We start from the raw sequence: 25408 nt of genomic DNA on the forward strand, positions 1-25408 counted from the left end.
TTGGCCCGCCAAACAGGCCTCGGTTAACAACCACGTGCTTCTTCGTTAGTGGCTAACATAAAAGTATTGAATTTACTCTCAGAGGCTGAATTATGATACCTACTTAAGCTATTTTTCAAATTTTAGTACTAAAATTGCAACATGCCTTATATAATGGTACTAAATTGCAATTTTCTCCTTTTCTTTTAACTTCTAATTTCCAAAACTTTAAGAGACCAAACTATAATTATTTCTTTGGGTAAATATCACTTTTGGTCCCTCAACTATGCCACTTATTCATATTTAGTCCCTTATATTTCTTACTCATCAAATTTAGTCCCTCAAATTTATAGATTTCATCAATTTTGGTCCCTTCCGTTACCTATCCGTTAGTTTTAAAGGGTTTGTGAAAAAAACAAAAAAACCTGCTACAGAGTGACTAGAAACCTAAACCTAACATGAAGAAATGGGTAGCCTCATCACTCTACCAAGTACTTATTCTATTAAATGAAATATTCCTTATAATACTATAAAATAAAAAACATTTAAAAACCATCTCAAAATCATACCAAAAAAATCTTAAAATCAACCAACATCAATCATTGTCATCCTATATATCCAAATAACAAAAATCAAAATATAACCAACTAAACTATCACAAAAACCAAACAATGCCATTAATTTTTATGTGTTAGTGATTTATGATATTATTTGGTGTCTGCGTTATTTTGATTGGTTATATTATAAATTTTATTATTAGGATATATAAATTAAAATGATGATGTTGGTCATCTTAAAATTTTTCAGCATTATTTTAAAATACTTTTTAACATATTTTTTTATTTTAAAATTATGTTTAAGAAATATTTCATTTAATAAAATAACTAAGTGTTGTACTTGGTGGAGTCGTGAGGCTATCCATTCTTTCATGTTTGGTCATGATCTTAAGTTTTTTTGTTTCACCAATTTGTTAAAACTACCCGATAAATAACAGTAGGAATCAAAACCAAAATTGATGGAATTTATAAATTTGAGGGGTTAAATTTGATGAGAATAAAATATGAGTCGCCAAATATGGACAAGTTATTTAGTGGGAAAAATATTATTTTAATCCGCTAAGTATGCTTAATTTTAACTTTAGTTCTATAATTATATTCATTTTTGTTTAGGTCCAGTAACTTATAAAATTGCTTACTTTTAGTCATTTGACAGATTTTTTGACAATTTTACCCCTATGAGTGCATATGGACTAAAACTGCATTTCAAAAGTTACATAGTGCATATGGACTAAAACTGCATTTCAAAAGTTGCATAGGGGTAAAATTGTCCGAAAATCTGCCAGAGGACTAAAAGTAAACAGTTTCGTAAATTACTGGATCTAAATAAAAATGGACATAGTTATCAAACTAAAATTAAAATTAAGCATATTTAGTGGATTAAAATAATATTTTTTCCTTATTTAGTTGAGTGACCAGAACCGATATTTACCCTTATTTCTTCTAACTATAAACCACCAATTGTTATCACAATTTCAACTTCGCCTTTGCTGCAACTCCCGACTCTCCTGCCATGGCTACTGCTGCAACCTTAACACTCTGAACTAAGAACCCTTTTGCGAAACCCAAATGGCCGCCACTCTATCATTTCATCTTACCCGATTTGGCTCGCACTTCCCTCTTTCTTCTTCACGCTTTACCCCTCGATTCTTCTGTAAACAGCGCCGGCAGCCGCTTAATTGTTACATTAGCCTGTATTGTCGGTTTTCCCGCACTTTGGTCAGCTCTCTTCGTCCTAGCCCACGTCGTGCTTTTTGTGTTTCAGCCTCTGCCTCTCAAGGTACGCCTGTCTTTTGTACCATTATTTTTTCCTGAAATTGTCATCGAGCAGGTTTTATGCGCATGTTCTGTTTTTCGAGTGAAGTACTTTGCCTTGTAAGTTCAGAAAACGGGAAAAAGTAAACTTATTGAGTTATCTTGTGTCTTCTTTATAGCAAATTGAACTGAGTTCCAAACTATAACTAGTGTAATGTTTTACCAGAAACTGGTAGGCTATAGTAGATGAATTTTGGTAAAATAGCTGGAAGTGTAACTTTTTTAGTGATACTTTCTAGTTTTCCCGAATACTGTATAAGCTTGAAGTGGCAGCAAAAATAATTTATGACACTACTGTTAGCCTAAGTTAAATTATGCTAATTTAGTATGAGTCTGCATCACAACCGATAATGCACCAACTTACATCCAACGGTTTTAGATAACTTATGACACTACTGTTAGCCTAAGTTAAATCATGCTAATTTAGTATGTAGTACACTCCCACGACTGTTGATGCAACAACTTACATCCAAATTTTAGTTCTGCTTAGTGTGGCACTTGGATGCATAAACAGACGCAAGTTGGAATTGTTTAAATTTTTTGGTCATTTTGACACTTGCAGAGTTTTGTCGCTTTGAAGCGTTTCATCAGCTAGAATTTTGAGAATTAACAAAAGAATTTTACATATTGGATGCATATGCAGAATTGAATAATCACCGGAACTCATCAGATGAAAGATATGATGTGATAGTTGTTGGTGGAGGCCATGCAGGATGTGAAGCTGCACTTGCATCTGCTCGTTTAGGAGCAAAAACACTTCTTCTCACGCTTAACATTGACCGCATTGCATGGCAGGTTAGTTGACAAGTCCTAAAAGTTTTTCCTCTCATTACTTTTGGTTGTAATTACATTCCTGTTACATATTTTCTTTTGTGTGTTTCCTGGTATTCAATTTTGACTATGGCAACTGATTCAAGTGTAAACTCTGTTCTTCATCTTACTCCTCCTCCCTTCTAGGGAGCACAGGAACCAAAGAGATTATTCACTTGTGTTTTGGCTTCTTTTGATGACTATAAAACATCACTTGCCTCCCCTCTTTTAAATCATTGGTAAATTATGAATTGTGACATAAGGGATTAGGTTATTTCGGGAAATATATTCAACCAACCCCAATCCTTTTACCCATTAACATCTTAGAAGATTTCACAAAGCCCTTATCACTTAGTTTTCGACTTTTCAGGAATATCTTAGCGGATGAATTAGTAGTTGTTGTTCTTGTTTCTTTAGTACCTTCGTGGATTCACTTGGTGATTGATATTGGGTGGTATGTGGACTATGACCTAATGAGATGATGTCCTGAAGTAGCATACTGAGAGTTATACGGTTTCTTTCTTGGTCCTGAGCTGTCAAATCTAAGTGAAGTTACTTTCCAAAAACCATAAGAAGCATGGGAACACTAATAACTTTTTCATTGATTCACCTACATCAGACCTGCTCGTGAGCCAGATCTTTCTGCAGCAAAAACCCTGACAATCTGTTTAGAGAAATTTATAGGAGTTGGTTGCTAATATTTATTTAATAGAAGTACCTAGAGTATAGATTATTTTGGTCGTGTGGAATGTGTTAGTGATTTCCCATTGTGAGTAGCTACGGTTTGTGCTCTGGTGCTGTATATATTTCTTTTTATATCTAATTGCAATGGAGTTTGCTGATTAAAAATACACTTACAGGCACTGGAAGGAGGATTTAGAAACATATTGACCTTCAAGATAACCAGAATCCAATTGATGCTACAATAGGGCACAATAAAAAAGATAAAAGTTATGACTCTTATATGAACATATAACCAAGAAGTTTTCCTATTTGCTATAATGGTGATAGTAGTGAAGCATTGCAATATTGTCAACAATTTATGATTTCTTGTCAAGGGAGTTTGCTCTTAGTTTTCCTGAAATTCACTTATAGTTCCATTACTAAGTTGAGATGAATACAGCCCTGCAACCCAGCTGTTGGCGGCCCTGCAAAGTCGCAACTTGTACACGAAGTTGATGCACTTGGTGGTGAAATTGGAAAGGTAGCAGATAGGTAAAACAGACTGAATCCTTGAATGTTTGTTAAACTCTAAAATTACTATTTCTTTACGATTAAATTGATCATGTTGTCTCCTTAGTCTATTTTATAGTGTTCAGGCGTGCCATGCAACTAAATATGCACTTCACCATTATGACAATCCTTCCACACTCCTTACCTCTGTAAAGACTCACTGTAAAATTTTGTCTTCTGATTAGTTTGAAGGGAGCTGACGGCTTATCCATTACTGCTGCTTGTTTCTTGTTCAACTTTTGTAAACTTTTTCCAATGCGTTAAATTTGATTGACATCAAATCCACTTGGAAAAAGAAACTGTACTTGTATTTAGCTTATCCAAACATGAATTTTCCAATATGCCCGAAATGAATATCAGAAATTAAATGAGGAACACAAGAAATCCAGATTTGGACATGATTGAGAAGAAAATATAGAAAGCATTATACAGGTAGAGAAAATAACATGAATAATAAAAGAACTGGTCTGTGATCATCTGTGTGGCATCTGGGGATTGGATGTTATGCTATGACATCATGATAATAGTCCAGATGGATATAACATTCACCTGATGGATGTAAGGCATCGAATTTTCTTTTATAGGTATAAGAAGGATTCAAATTAATAAACAGTATGCAATTATTTTTGCCTTTGTTTTAAGATGTATTGTCTCGTATTTGCTTTATACCCCTTCCTTTCTCATACACATTTACTAATTTACAGCAGAATTTCATTTTCTGTTTATACGGCTCTACAAATGATCAGATGTAGCATTCTTCAGGTGTTACTTGCAAAAGCGAGTTTTGAATGTCTCAAGGGGCCCTGCTGTTAGGGCACTGCGCGCTCAAACTGATAAAAGAGAATATGCTTCAGAAATGAAGAAGATTGTTGAAAGGCAAGTATATTCATTCATCTATAGAAATATTAATCGTTCATGGTTTGTTGAATACTCAGAATGATTAACTCCAAGATACCATCAATTTGACTACAATTTATGTTTTGTAACTACAATATTTTCTTTGCTTTTTGAAGCTTTCGATTTTGTTTGTCTTCTTCCTTTTCTTTTTTACCCTGAGATATAGCTTATGAACAATTCATTTTGAGGATGCTGTTGCCTCTGATGAATGCCACTGCTCTGTAAAGAATGCATACAACAACGATTACAATGTGCTGGGGAATTTTCCATTGAAGTGATAACTTGTTAACTGTGATATTATTGCTCTTACACCATGTGATAATGAAAATGAACTTCTAATTCTCATATTTCGAAACTTTCTCAGTACTAACAGCTTTTGTGGTCAGACTGGGCTTGTTACTTTATAAATAAAATTAACTTGTACAGAATTTCAACTTTCTTTGTTAGAGTTTTCTATCATTATATCAAAAAAATTGCAACAGGCATGATAGCTGCTTTTATGTGTATTAGTCCATGCAAATGCATGGACCAAAAAGATGTTTGGATCTTTTGTTATCAGGTGCATATATATTATGACATGCAATTTAAACCTTAATTGAACTATTGAAGCACATTTTAGTTGGTTATACCTCTATTTTCTCTTCTACTTAAGATTTAGACCTGCCAGTAAATGCTAGCTTTACTGTAGATGGGATACAATATACTTGTGGAGAAGTTGTGGCACTGGGGAGACTCAAAATATTCCTCTGGCTACTAAGAACAACCAACAATTGATATATGAAATATTGTGTTTTAGATATCGAGTAAATACATTTTATATTCTTTTAGTAAGAAATCTTTTGGTCTATTTTTGCGTCTTTGCTGCTTAAGTTGGGGTGTTATGTAGCAGCATCACCATGAGCTGCAGGATAAATGCATGATCTTCATAGTATTTTCTACATTTCAGTAGTCAGCGGTGTTTGTAACAGAGAGGAATGATATACAATAGTTTTTGATGCATATATGTATATATATCTAAATGCAGTAGATTCACTGTATGCTAATTCATGAATTGAATCATGACCATATAAGCTATTCCACTATTTAGAGATTCCATATAGATTTGACCCACCAAAGAAGTGCAAAGACCTTAGATTGGGCTCCGTACTTAGAGCCAAATCAATATACAACTATCCTTCTATAACCATTTGTATGGGTGTATGGTGTGTGTGTATACAAATATATAAGTGATAAACAGTGGCCATTATGCATTATCCTATACTACTGTCTTAGATCTACCAGTTCTGGTTTGCCCTAATATTCAATGTTTAGAAAATACCCCTTCTGCCCGCCCCTTTCCCTTCCATGCAGCCCTTGGCAGCACTCCCCAGTTCCCAATATTCATCCTAACCCCCTGACTGCCCCACAAAAACCTCCCACCCTCACCTCTATTTCTATTTCAAGACTAGAGGAGACATGTATTTAAACATATATATATAGATGTATATCATATATGTGTGCATATATTTGCGAATCTAGGTTCGGTGGGGAGACAAAGTGACGGGTGGGCCTGGCGTTGAATCACTGATTGTTTCATCTAGTATTTTGGCATTCAAATAGTTCCATAGAATAAATAATAGCAAAGCTCCAACCAATAGTTATAATTATCATGTTCAACAGTGTATGCAACGAAGTATCATAACGAAGTATCATGCAGATATGATTTCTGAAACAGTGTAGACTCTATTCCAAATTCTTTTGGTTTCTGTGAGTTCCAACTTGTTTGTTTACATCTTGCTTTCGTATGATTACACTTGTTTAAATTCTGCTTTTCATGAAGCCCATTCTGGTGAAATTCTAGCTGGAAGCGGTTGTGTATAAGTACATGAAGTACTTGCAACATAAAAGTACAAATGATTTGGATACTTCATCCACTTATTACCACACCATTTCTTGCAGTCATTTTCTAACTACCAGTTCCTCTTTTCAGCACCCCTAACCTTTCTATTCGAGAAGCTATGGTAACAGAGATTTTGGTGGGGAAGAATGACAATGTGGAAGGTGTTCATACATTCTTTGGCATGAAGTTCTATGCACCTTCCGTAGTTCTCACTACTGGCACTTTCATGAGTGGGAAAATTTGGGTTGGCAGAACTTGTATGCCTGCAGGGAGAGCTGGTGAATCGTCTTCACAGGGCCTAACAGAGAATTTGCAGCAGTTTGGGTTTGAGACTGACCGGTTAAAAACTGGAACTCCTGCCCGTGTAGATTCTCGCACAGTAGATATCTCTGGGTTGGAGCCTCAACATGGAGATGAAGAGGTCATCTCACTTAATTTTATGTAGGTTCAGTAGAAATTAATGAGAAATAGCTTTCTGCTTTGTTATCTGCTTAATATTATATGTGAAAATTCTTGCATCATCCCAATTTTCCTTTATATTAGAATTCAAGAAATAAGTTAGGAACATGAGTTTGTTTGAAGATTATAGTTTGGTTACGTACTGTTTAATTCAATGTTAGCAGCTATACCAATTGAACACTGCTGTCAAGACTTTACAAATTTTCTTGTAGTTGCCCTCAATTTTGACATTGCACATGGATGGATTTTGTAGCTTATGTCCAAGTTCCCTGATCAGCTGTGTGGAGATATTGCTTGGTTTTATGCAGCAATGTGCTGATTTTTCTTGTTTACTTGATATTAGCTTATTTTATTTAGTTGGCCCCAACAGTATAATGTTGTCCAGCTTTATCTTTTATGTAGTAATATAAACTAAATTACCCATCTGTAGAAACTTTACCTTGTCCTATTTTCTGCATTTAATCCATGTCATGTAGTAAATATGGTAGTTGGTCAGCATGATTCAACTGTTAGCTTCATACCAAATCTCTGCTATGCTATGCCACCACTGTTTACGATCTGCTCTGCTTGTCTTAGTTTTATTATCTACTACAACTTATTGGAACATTTTCTGGTGCCTTCATGATTGTATTAATTAAATTGTGAAGTGTGGTATTGGTTATACTAGTTGGTCAGCATGATTCAACTGTTAGCTTCTTACCAAGTCTCTCTTATGTTATGCGACAACTGTTTACAATCTTCTCTTCCGTGCTAGTTTTGTTATCTGCTAGAACTTATTTGAACTATTTCTTGTGGTCCTTCACGATTGTTTATTTGAATTTTGAAGTGTGATACTCATGTTGAACAACTGTTTATGATCTTCTCTGCTGGTCTTAGTTTAATTATCTGCTATAACTTATTGGAACCATTTATTGTCGCCCTTCATGATTATCTTAATTAAATTGTGAAGTGTGTTATAAAATTTGTTTGAATATCGACAGATAAGCTGGTTTAGCTTTGATCCTAATTACCATATTGAAAGAGAACAATTGTGCTGCTATCTCACACGTACTACAAAGAGGACTCATCAGTTGATCAAAGAGAACTTGCATGAGACCCCTACTTATGGGGGATGGGTCGAAGCTAAGGGACCTCGGTACTGCCCCTCCATTGAGGACAAGGTGCAGGCATTGTGACTATTCTCACTTGCTTTGCGTTCCTTTCTCACAAGCACAAAACACGCACATGGTGACCCACTAAAATATGCTATATAGAATGTTATGTACTTTGAGATACTGCATGTGCTTTTGGAACTTCTTCCGTTATCTATGTCACGTTTCCCTAATGTGGTTCCTGATATTATTCTGCAGATCGTTAGATTTCAGGATAAAGAGTCACATCAAATATTTCTAGAACCGGAGGGTCGGAATGTGCCTGAACTCTATGTGCAGGTTTTAGAGCTTTCCCCTTTGTCTGAAGCCATTGTTTTAGTTTGCTTTTGACATAATAGATGTGTTTGCAGAAGCACTGCACACTTCTCTGTCAAGAATAGCTGCATACATGCTCTTGCTTGCTAGCATCCATCTGAAAGTTCCTAAGAATGTTTAAGTTTGAGTTATCCTGAACTCAGCTATCTGAAAATACTCATACTCTGACTATAGCTTTTGCTTCCAATACTAATATTGGTAACTAGTCATTTTATTGGCTAATTATATTATATCTTGCATTCTACTGCTCTCATAAATGTCACGTGAATATTATGTCATTTTCCAGACCCACAAAGGACTCCTAACGCTTCTGAGTTTCTCTATGAGGAGCAGCAGAAGATAGAATTTGTCGACTGTTTAAATATTAGTATTTACCTTATCAGATGTATAGTAACTTGATGTCGTGAACAACAATTTATGATTTTGAAGGACCTTAGAGGTATGCCTAGTTTCACGTAGATTATTGAATTCATTTGATGGTTAACGCTTTGGCTATTAAATGGTCGAGGACCTTGACATTGGCGGCTAGTTTGGAGTGAAAATGAGTTCTCCCTGGTTCAGGGATTTACTCGTACTGTAGAATGAACGTAGCAAGGGTTGATTCCATTATCTCTTTCTTCCAGTACTTGAATTGAAGTTCACTTCGAAATGGGCCCATGTAAGGCTCTGGAGAGTTTCATTTCCCTGTTGCATCCCTTGTGGATTTCTTTGGCCAATGTCATTCAGAGAAGCTTTATTGTAACCTTGAAGGAATAAATGTAATAGAATAATGTGTAAAGAGAAAGAACTGCTTCACCAAGCCTAGAAATGCCTAACTCCATCACTCTTGTTCCAAGCTTCATAAGAAGATCAAAGACCTTACGTATGTATTTTTGCTCAATTGTTGCATCACATTGTGATTTGTTAGGGTGCGTTTGGACAATGGTTTTCCTGTAAGCTTCTTTTACCCCTTTCTCTGTCCTCATCTTTTAGCTATTCAGGAGTTCTTTTAATTGCTAAGAAAGCTGCATGGGAAGATAGTAATGTTTCCTGAAAAGCGTACCGCTCTCCGCTCTCCGCTTGTTTCTCCATCTTCTGAATTTTGCCATTTCTGCAAGATTATCTCTTGACATATCGGATACATTGTTAAGGGTGATAGTAGTTATATGTTGTAAAAATTTTGGTTTTGCTTTTAAATGAATTTATGGACGAGTTTACTGCCTGGATAAAAGTCACCATTGCAGTAATGATATCCTCTTAAGATATTATGGAAAGTCTTTGTTTTCTGGAAGTTTACTTGGAATCCTTACAGTTTTATTACTTAAGTTCCTTACCCTTTTAGTAAGGTATTATAAGATCATATTAAGGTAGGAAAATTTCTCTAATGAGTCTTGACTGTTTTCTCCCGAACTTGACTTCGAATGAGAAATTAATTTGAGATCTTATGGTGACACTGTTAGTTTTAGCATACACAAATTAGAAGTTATCTCTGTTTTTCAGGAAAAACATTATGTTCTGCTTGTTTCACAGGGATTCTCGACGGGTCTACCAGAGCAACTACAGCTGCCACTCTTGAGAACTTTACCTGGACTTGAGAATTGTTCAATGTTGAGGCCTGCCTATGCTGTGGAGTATGATTACTTGCCAGCACATCAGTGTTTTAGGTCCCTCATGACAAAGAAAATCGAAGGACTCTTTTTTTCTGGTCAAATAAACGGAACAACTGGCTATGAAGAAGCCGCTGCACAGGTATTTATCTTCGCATACAAAGTTAACTTTTGTCATAATTCCCATCAGTGATATCATTACTGTTTGTCATCTGTCGAAGATTATATTCTTTCCAATGTCTCTATCTTACAGGGCATTGTTTCTGGACTAAATGCTGCTAGACATTCAGATGGTAAATCTTTAATTGTTCTGGAGAGGGAAAGCAGTTATATAGGGACTTTAATTGATGATCTGGTGACAAAGGACCTTCGAGAGCCTTATCGTATGTTAACAAGGTATATAAATGTATAGGTTATCCATCTTTACAATTCCATGTTGTGCACATTCTTCCAGTACTTGTATGGAGCATTTTGGTTCTTGGAGAATAGTAGGTAGCTGCGAGCGTTCATGTTAAACATACAGCAATATGTATGATGATCCGGTTCTCAGGCATGTCTTGTGTCCAAACCTGAACTAGAATATTTATTACACGGTTCATACCTCTTGAAAGGAAAAATTGAAAATACTCGGACATAAAGAGATCAAAGACACGATGCTTATGTAGTGTGTCTTGGTTTGTTGGCTGCTAAGTGACAGACTGTACTCATGAGCAGTTTATGAAGTTCGGTGAGCAGTTAGGTTGACTTGTTTGATGGTTCTGTGACATATGGGGACAGGTATAAACAAGTTGATCCATTAAGTGTCTCAAGCTGTATGTTTATGGTCCTTAGCCAATTCATCAATGTTATCTGGACTTTGTAAAGCAGTGAAGGATGTGATTGAGCTATTCATACATGAGCTAGGTTTAAGCTAATGGCCTAGCTCTCTTACCTCCATTCAGTATTGCTTGTTGTTGATCTGCATAGTGCATATATCTTTTTGTGAGGCTTGAAATTGTGTGATTATGTTGCGACTTTTTGTTTTATCCTTTGCCACTGTCCAATTCTTGGGCAACTGAAAAGGATATTGACATCCAATTCTTGACAAAGTGAAGAGTAGAATAGAAAGTGCATTGCTCCTTAATCTTTTGAATTATCTTTCTTATTAGTTATCTGCTTTTCATCTTTCAGCCGCTCTGAACATCGGCTGCTTCTGCGATCTGATAATGCCGACAGCCGCCTCACACCTTTGGGACGTGAAATTGGTCTAATAGATGACATGCGTTGGAACACCTACAAGGACAAGCAGGCTCGAATTTCAGAAGAGAAAAAGCGACTGAAGACAGTCAGGGTTTCAGGTTGATTTTCTTCTTTTCTTTGGAGGAACTTATGCTTGTTGTCAGTGTCATCCAATCATTGTCTTGGGGATACAACATTGAGCTTCAAATGGTTTTCTGAAGGGCAAAAATAATTTTTTAATTTGTAAAAGTTTTGGAAAACTTAAGAATGTGCACATACTGTTGTGCTGCCCTTCTTTTTCTTTATGCTTCATTTGGTTCATGAAAGAAAGACAATGAGGGGGAAGGTTTATTGGAACTTGCTTTACATAAGGGAGTTATAATACTTTTCATTTATATTGTTTGGTATGATCCAAATGGAAGAAAATCTTACATTCTTCCCCTTATTTTATACAATAAAAAAAAGTAGAATTGGAAAATTCATCTTTCTCAGTTTTACTAATTTACCTTTTTTTATTTATAATACTGTTAAAAGATTTAAATTACACATAATGAACTCATAATTTTAGTGGGAGGAGGGATGTATGAAAGCAAGAATATAAACAGAATAAATGGACAATATCATATACAAATCAAGATAAGGAATTTTTGTCGTTTGAGCCCTATACTTTTACTTTTACACTGAAGTTTAGACAGAATTGAAATTGGGGTCCAGACGGGTTTCAGCTTACATGTTTTACTTTTCCTCCATTTATTCTTTCAAACCAAGCACATGCCTCTTCTTACGCACCCACTTACTTCCAGTTCAATTTTATGTTGTCTTTTCTGTTCCAACCAAACTTTTAGTGACTTCCACCTAATTGTATTGTATACTTCAGCTGTGTGAACGAAATCAAAATGACTTTGTAAACTATCCTATGAGCTGAAGTTATGGTCCGGTTTCTCACAGAAGTTACATATATTGGGATGATCAGATAAAGTTGGATATATATGTAGTGAAAGCTAGAAAGGAATAAATAGAAAAAAAATGTTAAACTTGATGTGTGACTTGAAAACATTGTATATACTGTTCATTTCGAGTCAATTGAGGAATCCTTGCTCTTAATCTTTTTTCATGACTTACTTGTTATTTCCTCATGTAATATTTGCATACTGCTGGTTTTGGAGTTTGCTTGTGAAGAGGAATTGGCATATAGAAAAGATTCCAAGCACCTCATTCTAGATGGAAATACTTGGGAAATCTTGGAATTCCTCCATATATCAGCATGAGATGTTCTCTGTTGCAATTTTACAATGCCCAATTAGTAGAAATATTTTGCTTGTGTAGATGCTGGAGGTGTATAGTTGGTAAATCAGATTAAAATATCCAAATAAATTTTGAATTCATGCAAAGAATTTCATTCTAGCAAAAGTGCAGTGGTTTTAGAAAATACCACAAATGTCATATACATAGATCAACACAACCTAAGCCTAACCTTAACCTAACTGCTCATGGGCCTTGATTTCAGGAGGCAATTTAGCTGCTGAAATCACTGAGGTGTCTGGCCAGCCAGTGAAGGAATCATCTACATTAGAAACCCTCCTAAAGAAGCCACATGTGCAATACAAAATATTTGACAAACATGGATATGGAAATGATCTGCTATCTAGGGTGGAGAAGGAATGTGTAGAGATAGACATCAAGTATGAGGGCTTCATTATACGTCAGCAGAGTCAACTCCAGCAGGTAGATAATTGAAGCATCATGGTCATGTTTAAGAAACTTAAGCTGACTCATGATATATTTTTCATTCAACTAGCCTGCTTTTCCTCTATGCTTTACTGTCTTGGCTTATTGGCAGAATCTCATGCTAATGACCTTGTTTGGGGTTTTTAGATGGTTCATCAACAGCATAGACGACTTCCAGAGGACCTTGATTATTATGCTATGACAACTTTGTCTCACGAAGCACGTGAGAAACTGTCGAAGGTATTGTTGCCTAATTGATTGACATTATGCTATTTTCCAAAATTATGTCATGCTCCATTAGAAAAAATCTATCATGATTAGTTGCATGCAGTTCTCAAACTATAGGCTGTTGCTCATATGGAGCAGGGTATAGATTTATACTGTCATTTCTTTCCACATAGCCTTCCGTTTCTTTCTTGGTTTTTGGGCTGCGAGCATAGGGCATATTGAGCTTTTCTTTTCTTCCCTTATTAATTCTAAATTCATGTACAGATCTATAGAGGCCTGGAAATAATATATCTGAATAATGCTTTGTTTCTTTACGGGTCTTAGCAGATGGAAACCACTGTACTCTCATAAACCCAAGTAAACAGCACTTGTTTATTGCATATACCGAGAATGCATTGATATTTGATATGGATAATCAGCAAGCAATTATTAGTTGGTTGCTAAAACTTTAAGCGGAACTAACCTGAATTCCTAATTATGAATTGCTCATCTACAGGTCAGACCACAAACAATTGGGCAAGCAAGCAGAGTAGGTGGAGTTAGCCCTGCTGATATTACAGCACTCCTTATCATACTAGAATCAAACAGGAGGAGAGCTCAGGAACAAAGACGGCATCAACTTCTCACCTCCGTTATGGTCAATGGGGCCCAAGAAGTATCTGGAACCCACATTAAAGAGGCAACAAACACTTAAAATTTTACAAATTTAACGTTTTCTGTTCTTGAATTTGTCTGATCCGTGGTATAAATGTTTTTGTTACATCTTCTCGTTCACCTGCTTTCCTACAACTTGAGCAGGTGAACCCAGTGCATTGGTTTGACACTCTTGAGGCGACATTCTTTGTGCAGCGGAAAAGATAATGTTGGTATATATGATTCTTCAAAGTTGTTCCATTTTCATTGTATTTATACAAACTTGAGATGATTTATCTGTATATCTTCTTTGTAGTTTTTCTGCCTCCAATTCTCCTGTCTGTTTACACCATAATCTCATATGTTCCATAATACAGGGACATCATGTTACAAATGGACGGGTTCTGGACATGTTTGATTTATAATTAGTGTCATCAGACAGAATATATCTGTGTCAAGTTAATTTTCTTGATGGTGATTGTAAAGTTATTTTCTAGGGTAAGTTACGACGTGCTCCCTTAAGGTGTGTTATAATTACAAATATTTTTTATATTTTGAAAAATTGCAAATACTCCATTAAAATTACAGATATCTTAACAAACACCCTCTTGTGACTGCCCGTTGTTGAATGGTATTTGTTAGGATATTTGTATTTTTAAGGGGTATTTTTAATTTTTTTACAAAATAAATAATTTAAAATATTTTAGAAGAATTTGTTGTAATTTATCTAATTTTTACAAAGTAAAAAGAACCTGACAGAACTCTGGGTTGTCTTGTCAGAGAGAGCTGGAATGGCTTCTTGATCCATGTACAATTATTATTTAGGATACTCGAATTATACTGATATAGCAACATTTTTATGTACTAATCAGGGCATATGGTGAGTTCAATTGCGTTTGAGTTATTAGTTAAAACTATAAAAATACTACTTTATTATTATTATTAATTTTATTTTTGTACTACAACCGTTTTATTATTAGCAGATATCTTTATACTCTTTAAAATTATTTCATTTTGTTTTAATCCCTTTCATATCATCGTTTCCTCTTAAATTTTGACCACTTACTTTTATTTATGGCAAAGCCCCTCAAATAAATATATATAACGGAAGTTTTAGTAAAAAGATATTTAATTTTGATATTTTTAAAATTATTGTGTACACATATCTCTTCTTTGTTGGACAGATCTTGGATTTTAACTCAAGTTTCCTTTAACTTCACATTATGTACATAAAAAAGATAACCTCGAAATTGGAAAAAATGAATAGCAGTGAATAAAAAAAACGTATAAAATATAAATATAGGAGATGGTGATATGATTAGTTGGAGAAATGGTCTATTCTAAGGCCTGCATTAGGAGTATTCAGAGTGAGGTCCGGTGGAGATGGTCTTGGTTTGATCTGCAACAAGGGATGTAATGGGCGGCTAGGAAGAGGAGAGATACGCACTTGGTCAATTCGGCTATTGTAAAAATAATAATTTACAGTTGAAAGTATAAAAATGGATTTTCAGGCTGAAGCGAGGATATCTAGCTCTTTTTAAGGAGATTCAAGTCCACTGCAGCAAACTTCTCACTGGTCCAACATTATCACTCTTGACTTATCCCCTCTAGGATATAACAGCCCGACAACGTAATACGATTCTAACTCACTCTGGACAAGTAGTAGAGTCCAAAACTATATAAAAAAAATAAAAAAAAAAGAACACCTTCCAACAAGTAATATAACTCTCTCTTATAATTGCATGTAGTATATGTGTCAATGTGTGTGTCATAAAATAAGTAGAATGATCCCCTTTTATAGCAGTAGAAATCATCCATCATCTTAATGTGAATTAGTGGACAATTATGTAATAGAAAGTGGTGATAAATGGATAGTAATGTGTATGAATATAGTGTAGTAGTGGAATGATGGTATTGAAGAAATATTATGACCATAAACATCCACTAACCTCAACTTCAATAGGAGGAATATGAAGAGATATATATTTTTAATTTAAATAATAAATACAATATATATATACGAACAATCCCCCACTTATTTTAAATTAAAATTAAAGAGAGTATACTAGTTGAAGGGAGACTATTACGCATAATGAAGGTGTGCTCTGTATTGAACCTCCACTCAATGAAACAGTAATGTCTACTCCAAAGTCAGTATTAGTCTCAAACTTGAACTATGATTGCGTAGGGGAAATAAAGTATCACTGCACACATATAACAGTCAAGGTATTAACATGCGCTTTATTAGCCAGCACATTACGACCTTGTGTTATCCTGGTTTTCATGAGTGTTTTTGAGAATAAGCCCAATTCTCATAGGAAGCGGCCTACTTCCACACTCATATAGGTGAAATCTGTCAAGGGTGCTCCTGTAATTATAACACCCCACTCATTCGAGCTACAGATTTTCATTAAGAGTTAATAAACTCAACTTCCACAAATCCTTACAGGATAAATGCACTCATATCATAGGGATGGAAAATAATTAAAATAAGATAGTGCATTTCAAAACAAGCCATCATATGATTCGTTTTTTCCATTGAACATGGTTATAGGATCTCTAGTCCCCAGGTTGGGTTTCCTCATACATGAATTATAATTGAATAGGCTTTTACCCCATCCCCCTCAATGTGTTCCATATCCTTTCTCTTGCCAAAGCCTTAGTTAATGGATTTGCAAGATTATCACAAGATTTAACATAATCAACATTGATATTACCACTTATCAAGTATGATCTCACAGTATTGTGTTTTCGTCTTATAGGTTAGAATTTACAAATATAATAAGGGTTTTGTACTCTACCAATTAAAATTGGAGCAATTAGTTTCTCAAAATATGGTATTTGAAATAATAAATCTCTCAATCAATTTGCTTCCCCACAGGCCGAAGCTAAAGCAATATGCTCAGCCTCCATGATAGAATTAGCAATAATTGTTTGCTTTTTAAACTTCCAAGAAATAGCAGCACCACCCAAAATAAAAATAGAACCAGTGGTAGAACACGAATCACCTAATAAGGTGTTATTTCATAGCTCTGGTTATGGCATGCCAATGTTCAATACCTTGTTTGCTTGTAAACCTGCTAAGTACTCCTACAACATAGGCAATATCAGGCCGAGTGCAATCAGTCGCATATCTCAAGCTTCTAATTAAACTAGCATACTCCTTTTGATTTATCACATCATCATCATTTTCAACAGGAAATAAGTGAATACTTGGATCAAAAGGAGTTGTAACATGATTACAATCAATAAAATTGTAGTTGCTCAAAATTTTATCAACATAATGCAACTGGTCAAGAAAAATACCATCACACATTTTGATAATTTTTATACCCAAAATAAAGTTTGCCTCACCAAGATCCTTCATATCAAACTGACTACTAACCATATTTTTTGTCTCTTTAGGAACATGCAGAGTAGATACAAAAATCAATCATCCACATAGAGACAAACAATTACATGTGAATTATTCCAAGACTTATGATATATGCACTTGTCACACTCATTTGGTTGCCCATCCTCCGCAGCCGGCCTAAACTATTCTACTGCTTTGCAGCTGAAAGGGAATCGGGGATGGCAAGGGCAATTTTAGCCATGTCATCAATAATGTTTCAAGATTGCAACCCACAACTCCTAGACCTAAGCTCAACAAACTCGGCGACGTGTGTTCCCTTTTTCGATGGAATCTTTGGCCTTCCCTTTTTCCATGCAGGTTGGCATTTCTCTCCCCCAATCTTTGTGTTGTCTTTTCTTTTTGTGACGATCTTGGTGTGTTTGTGCTTTTGCATGTGCTAGTATATGTATTTGTGCTTGTGTGTGCGAGTAAATTTGACCTTTTTTGTCTTTCGACTGTGTTCTCATCTATCTCAAGAACACTTCACAGTAAAATTCTCAGCAACAATGCCCTAATCATTTTGATTTCTCTCAATAAAATTTGGGCTTTATTTTAATTTGATTTACTATAAATCAAAAAAGGCAAAATTTCACTTTTGGTCTCACTAAATAGGGCCATTCTCACTTTTGGTCCCGCGCTTTAGGTGCTCAACACTTATAGTCCCAAAACCCTAATTTTTTAACACTTTTAGTCCCACACCGTTAAAAACTGACGGAAATGGCACGTGACACGTCACGTGCCTTAGTCAGCTGGTATGGTCCATGTTGGTCAACGGTAAAATATCACTTTTGGTCCCACTAGATAGCGTTATTCTCACTTTTGGTCCCACTAGATAGCGTTATTCTCACTTTTGGTCCCACTAGATGTTGGTCAACGGTATAATATTTTTTATAATTAAAATTATTATTTAATATGATATATAGAATTTTATGTTATATTTTAATATATATTTGTATTACGTTAATATTTTTTAAATTGACAAGTAATTCACTTATGATTCTTTATTATTTATAAATTTATGTCAAAATTTGGTAATTCTTATGAATTAATCTAAAAATCATAATAATAATAATAATAATAATAATAATAACGAAAATAATAATAATGATGATGATGATGGTTGAACAATTCTAATTATTATTTTCATTAGATATATAATGAGATTATAAAGTTTAATCAATTATTCGATATCTTAAAATTTGGTCACCTGATTCATACGAAATTTAAATATATACAAGATTGTGTCTATTAGATCATATCAGACGGTATGATTTAAAATCACATGGCCTGATTCAACGATACACCGTCTTGAATGATTACTCTTATGTTTCGATATCAGATGGTTTGGGTGTGTTTTTAGCATCTTGTTTAATTTTTTTTATTGGGTTTGGGTGTGTTTTCAGGGGACAATGATTTGGTTATTTCTTGTTGTTGTTGTTTGGTTTTATAAAAGAGTTGTAATGTTGTATGGAAGATCATTATCGATTAGCAAAATTTCTGAAAAATTTTGTATGTAATGTTGTAAAATTCTTCTGCTTCCCACCTCTATTCTTCTGCAATTTCTGGAACAAAATCGAGCTCGAGCTCGAGCTCGAGAACTCGAAAATAATGTATCGAGCTCGAGCTCGAGCTCAACCTCAGTGAGCTCGTTGAGCTCGAGCTCAAACAAAGAACCCTCTCACACTCAGTTTCTTTTTCTTTCCCAGCCTCATTCATGGGGGCTCTTAGGCCTCTCTGTCTCTCTGCATTTTATCATACCAGTAGTATTTGTCTGAGAAGTTGCAAGATTTGGTCCAGTGGATGACTCAATGAACACAGCTCAAACAAAGAACCCTCTCACACTCAATTTCTTTTTCCTTTCCAGCCTCATTCATGGCGGCTCTTAGGCCTCTTTGTCTCTCTGCATTTGCATTCTTCTCACTCTCACTCACTCTGCTTCAGATGTTGAGTTGCTTTTGATGAAGATTAAGCTTTCACTGTAAGGAACCGCCGAGAACTTGCCGTTGTTGTCCTGGAATGTCTCAGTCCCTTCTTTATTAGGATTTTGGGACTACAAGTGTTGAAAACGTAAAGCGTGGGACCAAAAGTGAGAATGACCCTATCTAGTGGGACCAAAAGTGATATTTTGCCATTGACCAACATGTACCATACCAGTTGACTAACGGCACGTGCAAGTCACGTGCTGTTTCCGTCAGTTTTTAACGGCGTGGGACTAAAAATATTAAAAAATTAGAATTTTGGGACTACAAGTGTTGAGCACCTAAAGCGGGGGACCAAAAGTGAGAATGGCCCTATTTAGTGGGACCAAAAGTGAAATTTTGCCATCAAAAAAATAATAGTTGGATTTCTCTCCATAAAAGTTTCGCTTTATTTTAATTTGGTTTATTATATAACAAAAAGAAAAACACTGGGTATGGGTCCGACCTAATCCGAAAATATGGTGTGTTCCAGTGCTTTTGTGACTATAGACCTATTGAGTCTTGAGTTGGGTGGGTAGGATTTGGGCCTCAATAATATATTTAGATTTTATATATTGACAGACCTAGAGTTAAGGGATCCGAACTATTTATATACTTATTTAATGTGAAAAAAAGAAATAAAAACATAAATTATTTGGAACTTTTGTTTAAAGTTCATCTTTTAAAAAATTATATCTTCTTCTCAGAGTCAACCTAATTTGAAATTGTAGTTTGTCGTGATACGAAAATATGTGCAACTTTTATTTTAAATTCATCTTCTTTTCCATAAATTAAGCATTGGCAAAAAGGAGATGCACAATTTTTGAGTGGGCCATAATCACAAAAATTTATAATTAATTAGTCCAAACCACAAACTCCCCTTAAATATTTAAAAGATGGAGCACATGCAAATCAGATGCTCTATTAAATAATTGACCATTGATTTAATAGACAGAGCACGTGATTTGCACGTACTTTGTTAAATGTTTAATAAAAATTTTATTATAATTAAATTGCCAATTTTTGTGACTTATGGACTAAATATGGTGAGCGTTAAAATAATGGAATAAGAAAGGCAAAGAAAGCAAATTGTGGGACATAAATTTCAATATTTTATATTCTTATCCATACCATATATATACTTTCAAGGAATAATATACGACAAGCCAAAAAAAAATATAATAATTAGTTGAAAAATTTCAAATTCACATCATAAAACTACTTTCCGTGAGTCTTATCAACAAGTGGACAGTTAAATAATATTGAATTTTGTTATCGAACAATTTAGAGAATCTACCTTCTTGATTGTTGTGTTGTGTAAAGCAATTATTCAAACACATATATATTTCTGTCAGTCTTACCTAATTTGAAATTATGGTCTGTAGTTTGTCGTGACACTAATAATAGATGGTAAGTATAATAATTTAATATTACAAAAATTTTGCTTTCTAATGTCGTGTTGCCGATTTGTTATAAATGGCATTAATTTTGACCTAATTATTACACTGTGCGCATTAAACTCTCGACACCAAACTGTTTATATATTTATTTAATGTGGAATTCAAAAGACATGAATTATTATGAAACTTTTGTTTGAAATTCATCTTCTTTTCCATAAATTAGTCAATCTATCACATAGAAGATACATAAATTTTTAAATCTTGTGTTGTGCTAGATATATAATTATTTCTTTTAACTTCTTTTGTGATACATAAATTTTGAAATCTTGTGCTAGATATATAAATTATTTCTTTTAACTTTTGTGGAATTTTAGTTGGAAGTTCATCTTGTTTTTCAAAAACCTCATTCAGTCAAGTCCCTAATTCGAGAATTTACTTATCACATATTCAATCTAGCATCATTTTTATTCATACTATACATAAATCCTCAATTTAAAAATCCTTTCCCCATCTTATTTATTACGCTCTTATCATACTAGAGAGAGCACATGAATTGCACGTACTTTGTTAAATATTTAACGAAATTGTTTGTTATGTCTGCTAGTTTTTTGTGACTTATGGACTAAATATAGTGAGCGCCAAAATAACGAAACTAAAATCACAAAGAAAGTAAGTTGTGGGATGCAAATTGCAATATTTTGTATTCTTATCCATACGATATATATACTTTCATGCAATAATATACGACTAGCCAAAAATATATATAATAATCAATTGGAAATTTACAAAATGCATGTCATAAAACTACTTTTCACCAGTACTATCAGTAGGTGGAAAGTTAAAATATACTAGTACTACTGCTGAACAATTTAGAGAATCCACCTTCCTGATTATCATGTTGCGTAAAGACATTATTTATATATATATATATATATATATATTCTATAGTCTTATCTAATTTGGTTTTATGGTCTGTAGTTTGTCGTAACGCTAATAATATATGATAAGTATAATAATTTAATATTAAAAAAGTCTTGCTTTCAGATGTCGTATTGCTAATATTATGAGAAATTACATTAACTTTGACCATATTATTACAATGGTAAGCATTATAACTTTTTTTCTTTGGAATCTGTGTGCCTACAAATGTGAAATTAAAAAAACATGAATTTCTTATAGAACTTTTTTTTTTTGAAATTCATCTTCTTTTTCATAAATTTTAAAATCTTGTGCAGGATGTATAAATTATTTCTTTTAAATTTTTTGAAAAGGGGATCATGAGAAAAGATAATGTCAATTAGTAATATCGAATATTGTATTGTATGTTAATTCAACACGACTAGAGTAAAACTCGTGGTGCATTATAAAACGTAGTAAATGAGAGAATCTAATATTGTACAAACGCTGGTCTATATAATGCAAATACAGTATGCAAGCTCACACTAGTAAATAAAATATTTTGTCCTATTTTCTTGTTTCTCACACATAAGGTTTCACATAGTTCTTCTCACTCTGTTCTCTCTCTTTCTCTCCCTCTCCCTTTACCCAAAACAAAATTTAGATCAGACCGTTTTTTCTTTTTTGCATGCAACTAAATTCTTTGGTTGACACTAATTCATAAGCTGAATTTCTTTCTTTCATTTCTGCAGCACAACAACCGTGCGTTCAAAGAACTAAGGAGGACGAAAATGATGGAGAATCCAAACTGCTGACAGTATATGGTAAGTAAAAATAATTTTGAATTACAAAAAATCTTGCTTTTTGTATATAAATTGGATTAATTGAGACCTAATTAATTATTACACTAGTATTTGTTGTAATTTATTTTAAAATCCGTGTATGTTACAACTCATTGCTCTCGAATAATAGGCTAAAATTACCCATGCCCGACCCAATATTTTTTAACTCATACTCGTTAAATTAAACTGATTGGATTTGGATTGAACAAAATACACTGATGTTTTCCATTTTATCAATACCCAACTTATACCCAATTTTTTTCGCAATTCCACGTACCACTCTCTTGAGTTAAACAATAGCAACAATGCCCTAATCAATTTATTTATCTCAATAAAATTTAGGCTTTATTTTAATTTGATTTGTTACAAAACAAAGATAAAAGTTTGATTTTTCCCAATAAAGATTTGGCTTTATTTTATTTTGGTTTATTGTACACAACAAAATAGAAAAGTATTGGGTATAGATCCAATTCGACTCGAAAAATAAGATATATTACAGTACTTTTGGGACTACGTACAGACCCATTCAGTATGTTTGGTTTTGATTTTGGCTCATCTAAATATAGAGTATGTTTGGCTTGTTTGGTTTTGTAAGTTTTAGATATATTTTTTATTATTTTAAAACAGTTTTAATTTCTTTTTATCCAAAAAATACAATTAATTAAAAAATAATATTTATTTTAATCCACTCACAATTAAATAAATTATATATATTTTTATATATATATATATATAAATATATATAAAAGAGACACGATTTGACAATGAACAGTACTTTTTGTCTTCCTACTATCCAACATCAAATATAACATACTTATTTTATATTATCTCTAAAAACAAATCCAAACATACACACTATCTCTAACTTATTTTTATTTATCTTTGTTTTTCTCTCTCTATCTCCACAAAACACACCAAAACAAGTTAAAAACAAAACCAAACATTATTGAGTCTTGAGTTGGGTGGGTAGGGTTTGGGCATCAATAATATGTTTGGATTTTATCCATTGATAGGCCTAGAATTGAGGGATCCAAACTATTTATATATATACTTACTTAACGTGGGAAAAAAATCATAAATTATTTTGGAACTTTTGTTTAAAGTTCATCATTTTAAAAATTATATTTTCTTCGGACAATCATACCTAATTTGACCTTGTAATTTGTTGTAATGCTAAAATACGTGGTAAGTATAATAATTTAAATCTATAAATTGCATTAATTTTTACATAATATCACAGCCGTATGCGCTGCTACTCATCTAATTACCTGAACTATTTTGTATACCTATTTAACTCGAAAAATTAAACAAAAGAACATTAATAATTATGCAACTTTGTTTTAAATTCATTTTCATTCCAACAAATTAACCATTGGCAAAAAGGAGAAATACAATTTTCGAGTGTGACATAATCACAAAAACTTATAATTAATTAGTCCAAACCACAAACTCCCCTTAAATCTTTAACAGATGGAGCACGTGCAAAGCAAGTGCCCCATAAAATAATTGACCATTGATTTAATAGACAGAGCACATGATTTGCTCTTACTTTATGAAGTGTTTAATGAAATTTTTTATTACAACTAAAATTTCTAATTTTTCTGACTTAATTATGGACTAAATATGGTGAGTGTTAAAATAATGGAATAAAAAACGCAAAGAGAAAAAGTTGTAGGACATAAATTTCAACGTTTTCTGTTCTTATCCATACCATATATATATACTTCCAAGAAATAATTTGCGACAAGCCAAAAATATTGATAATAAGTAATTGTGAATTTCAAAATTCATGTCATGAAACTACTTTACACTAGTCTTATCAATAGGTGGAAAATTAAATAATATTAATTGTGTTGTCGATTAATTTAGAGAATCCACCTTCTTGATTGTCGTCTTGCGTAAAGAAACTTTATATTTATATATATATTCTGTCAAATCTTGTCTAATTTGAAATTATGGTCTGTAGTTTGTCGTGACGCTAATAATACATGGTAAATATAATAATTTAATATCACAAAAATCTTGCTCCCTAATGTCGTGTTGCGGATTTATTATAAAATGCATTAATTTTGACCTAATTATTATACTGTTATGCGTTTCAACTTTTTTTTCCTTTGCAATCCATGCACATTATTTAATGTGGATTTCAAAAAACAAGAATTATTATGGAACTTTTGTTTGAGATTCATCTTCTTTTCCATAAATTAATCAACTATCACAGAGAAGATGCATAAATTTTGAAATTCGTGTGCTAGATATATAAATTATTTCTTTGAACTTCCTTTGTGATACATAAATTTTGAAATCTTGTGCTAGATATATAAATAATTTCTTTTAATTTGGTGGAACTTTTGTTTGAATTTCATCTTGTTTTTCAAAAACCTCATTCAATCAATTCCCTAATTCAAGACTTAACTTATCACAAATTCAATTTAGTGTCATTTCTATCCGTAGCGTACATAAATTCTCAATTTAAAAACCCTATACTCATCCTACTTATTACGCTCTTATCCATATATATCATATATATACTTTCAAGCAATAATATAGGATAAACTAAAAATAAGTATAAGAATTAATTGAACATTTACAAAATTGATATCATAAAACTATGTTTGCCATTAGTATGAATAGGTTGAAAGTTAAATAGTATGTGCTGAATGATGCAACGAAAAAGTAACGAGAATAATCCACCTTTCAAATTGTTGTGCTGCGTAAACAAAATATTCAAGAGTTATATTTTTCTTCTGACAATCATACCTAATGTAACCTTATAGTTTGTCGTGTTGCTAAAATATGTGATAAGTATAATAATTTAAATATGTAAATTGCATTAATTTTGACCTAATTATGACAGGCGCAAAAATTATAACTCATCTAATTGCTTGAACTATTTATACTCATTTAATTTGGAAAATTAAACAATAAAG

At 33.3% G+C, this 25408-nt stretch overlaps 1 protein-coding gene across 1 annotated transcript; it reads left to right on the forward strand.

The window, feature by feature from the left end:
- The first annotated feature begins 1483 nt into the window (after positions 1 to 1483).
- On the forward strand, positions 1484 to 14289 carry LOC105172156 (glucose-inhibited division family A protein). The gene is made up of 13 exons (XM_011093508.3): positions 1484 to 1815; positions 2494 to 2645; positions 3784 to 3875; positions 4656 to 4769; positions 6760 to 7090; positions 8109 to 8288; positions 8478 to 8558; positions 10104 to 10322; positions 10434 to 10576; positions 11351 to 11517; positions 12906 to 13123; positions 13274 to 13366; positions 13851 to 14289. The coding sequence occupies exons 1-13, from the start codon at positions 1605 to 1607 to the stop codon at positions 14046 to 14048; spliced, it is 2199 nt and encodes a 732-aa protein (XP_011091810.1). The 5' UTR covers positions 1484 to 1604; the 3' UTR covers positions 14049 to 14289.
- The last annotated feature ends 11119 nt before the right edge of the window (positions 14290 to 25408 follow it).

This window comes from Sesamum indicum, linkage group LG10 (genome assembly GCF_026168435.1).
Source record: "Sesamum indicum cultivar Baizhima isolate 11 linkage group LG10, ASM2616843v1, whole genome shotgun sequence".
Lineage (NCBI taxonomy): Eukaryota > Viridiplantae > Streptophyta > Magnoliopsida > Lamiales > Pedaliaceae > Sesamum > Sesamum indicum.

Bases quoted from the DNA above. Each gene is read 5' to 3' on its own strand.
- LOC105172156 (XM_011093508.3), top strand. From the start codon at position 1,605: ATGGCCGCCACTCTATCATTTCATCTTACCCGATTTGGCTCGCACTTC. The intron at 7,091-8,108 runs GTCATCTCACTT...GAATATCGACAG, and splicing joins CTCAACATGGAGATGAAGAG to ATAAGCTGGTTTAGCTTTGA. The intron at 13,124-13,273 runs GTAGATAATTGA...TGGGGTTTTTAG, and splicing joins AGCAGAGTCAACTCCAGCAG to ATGGTTCATCAACAGCATAG.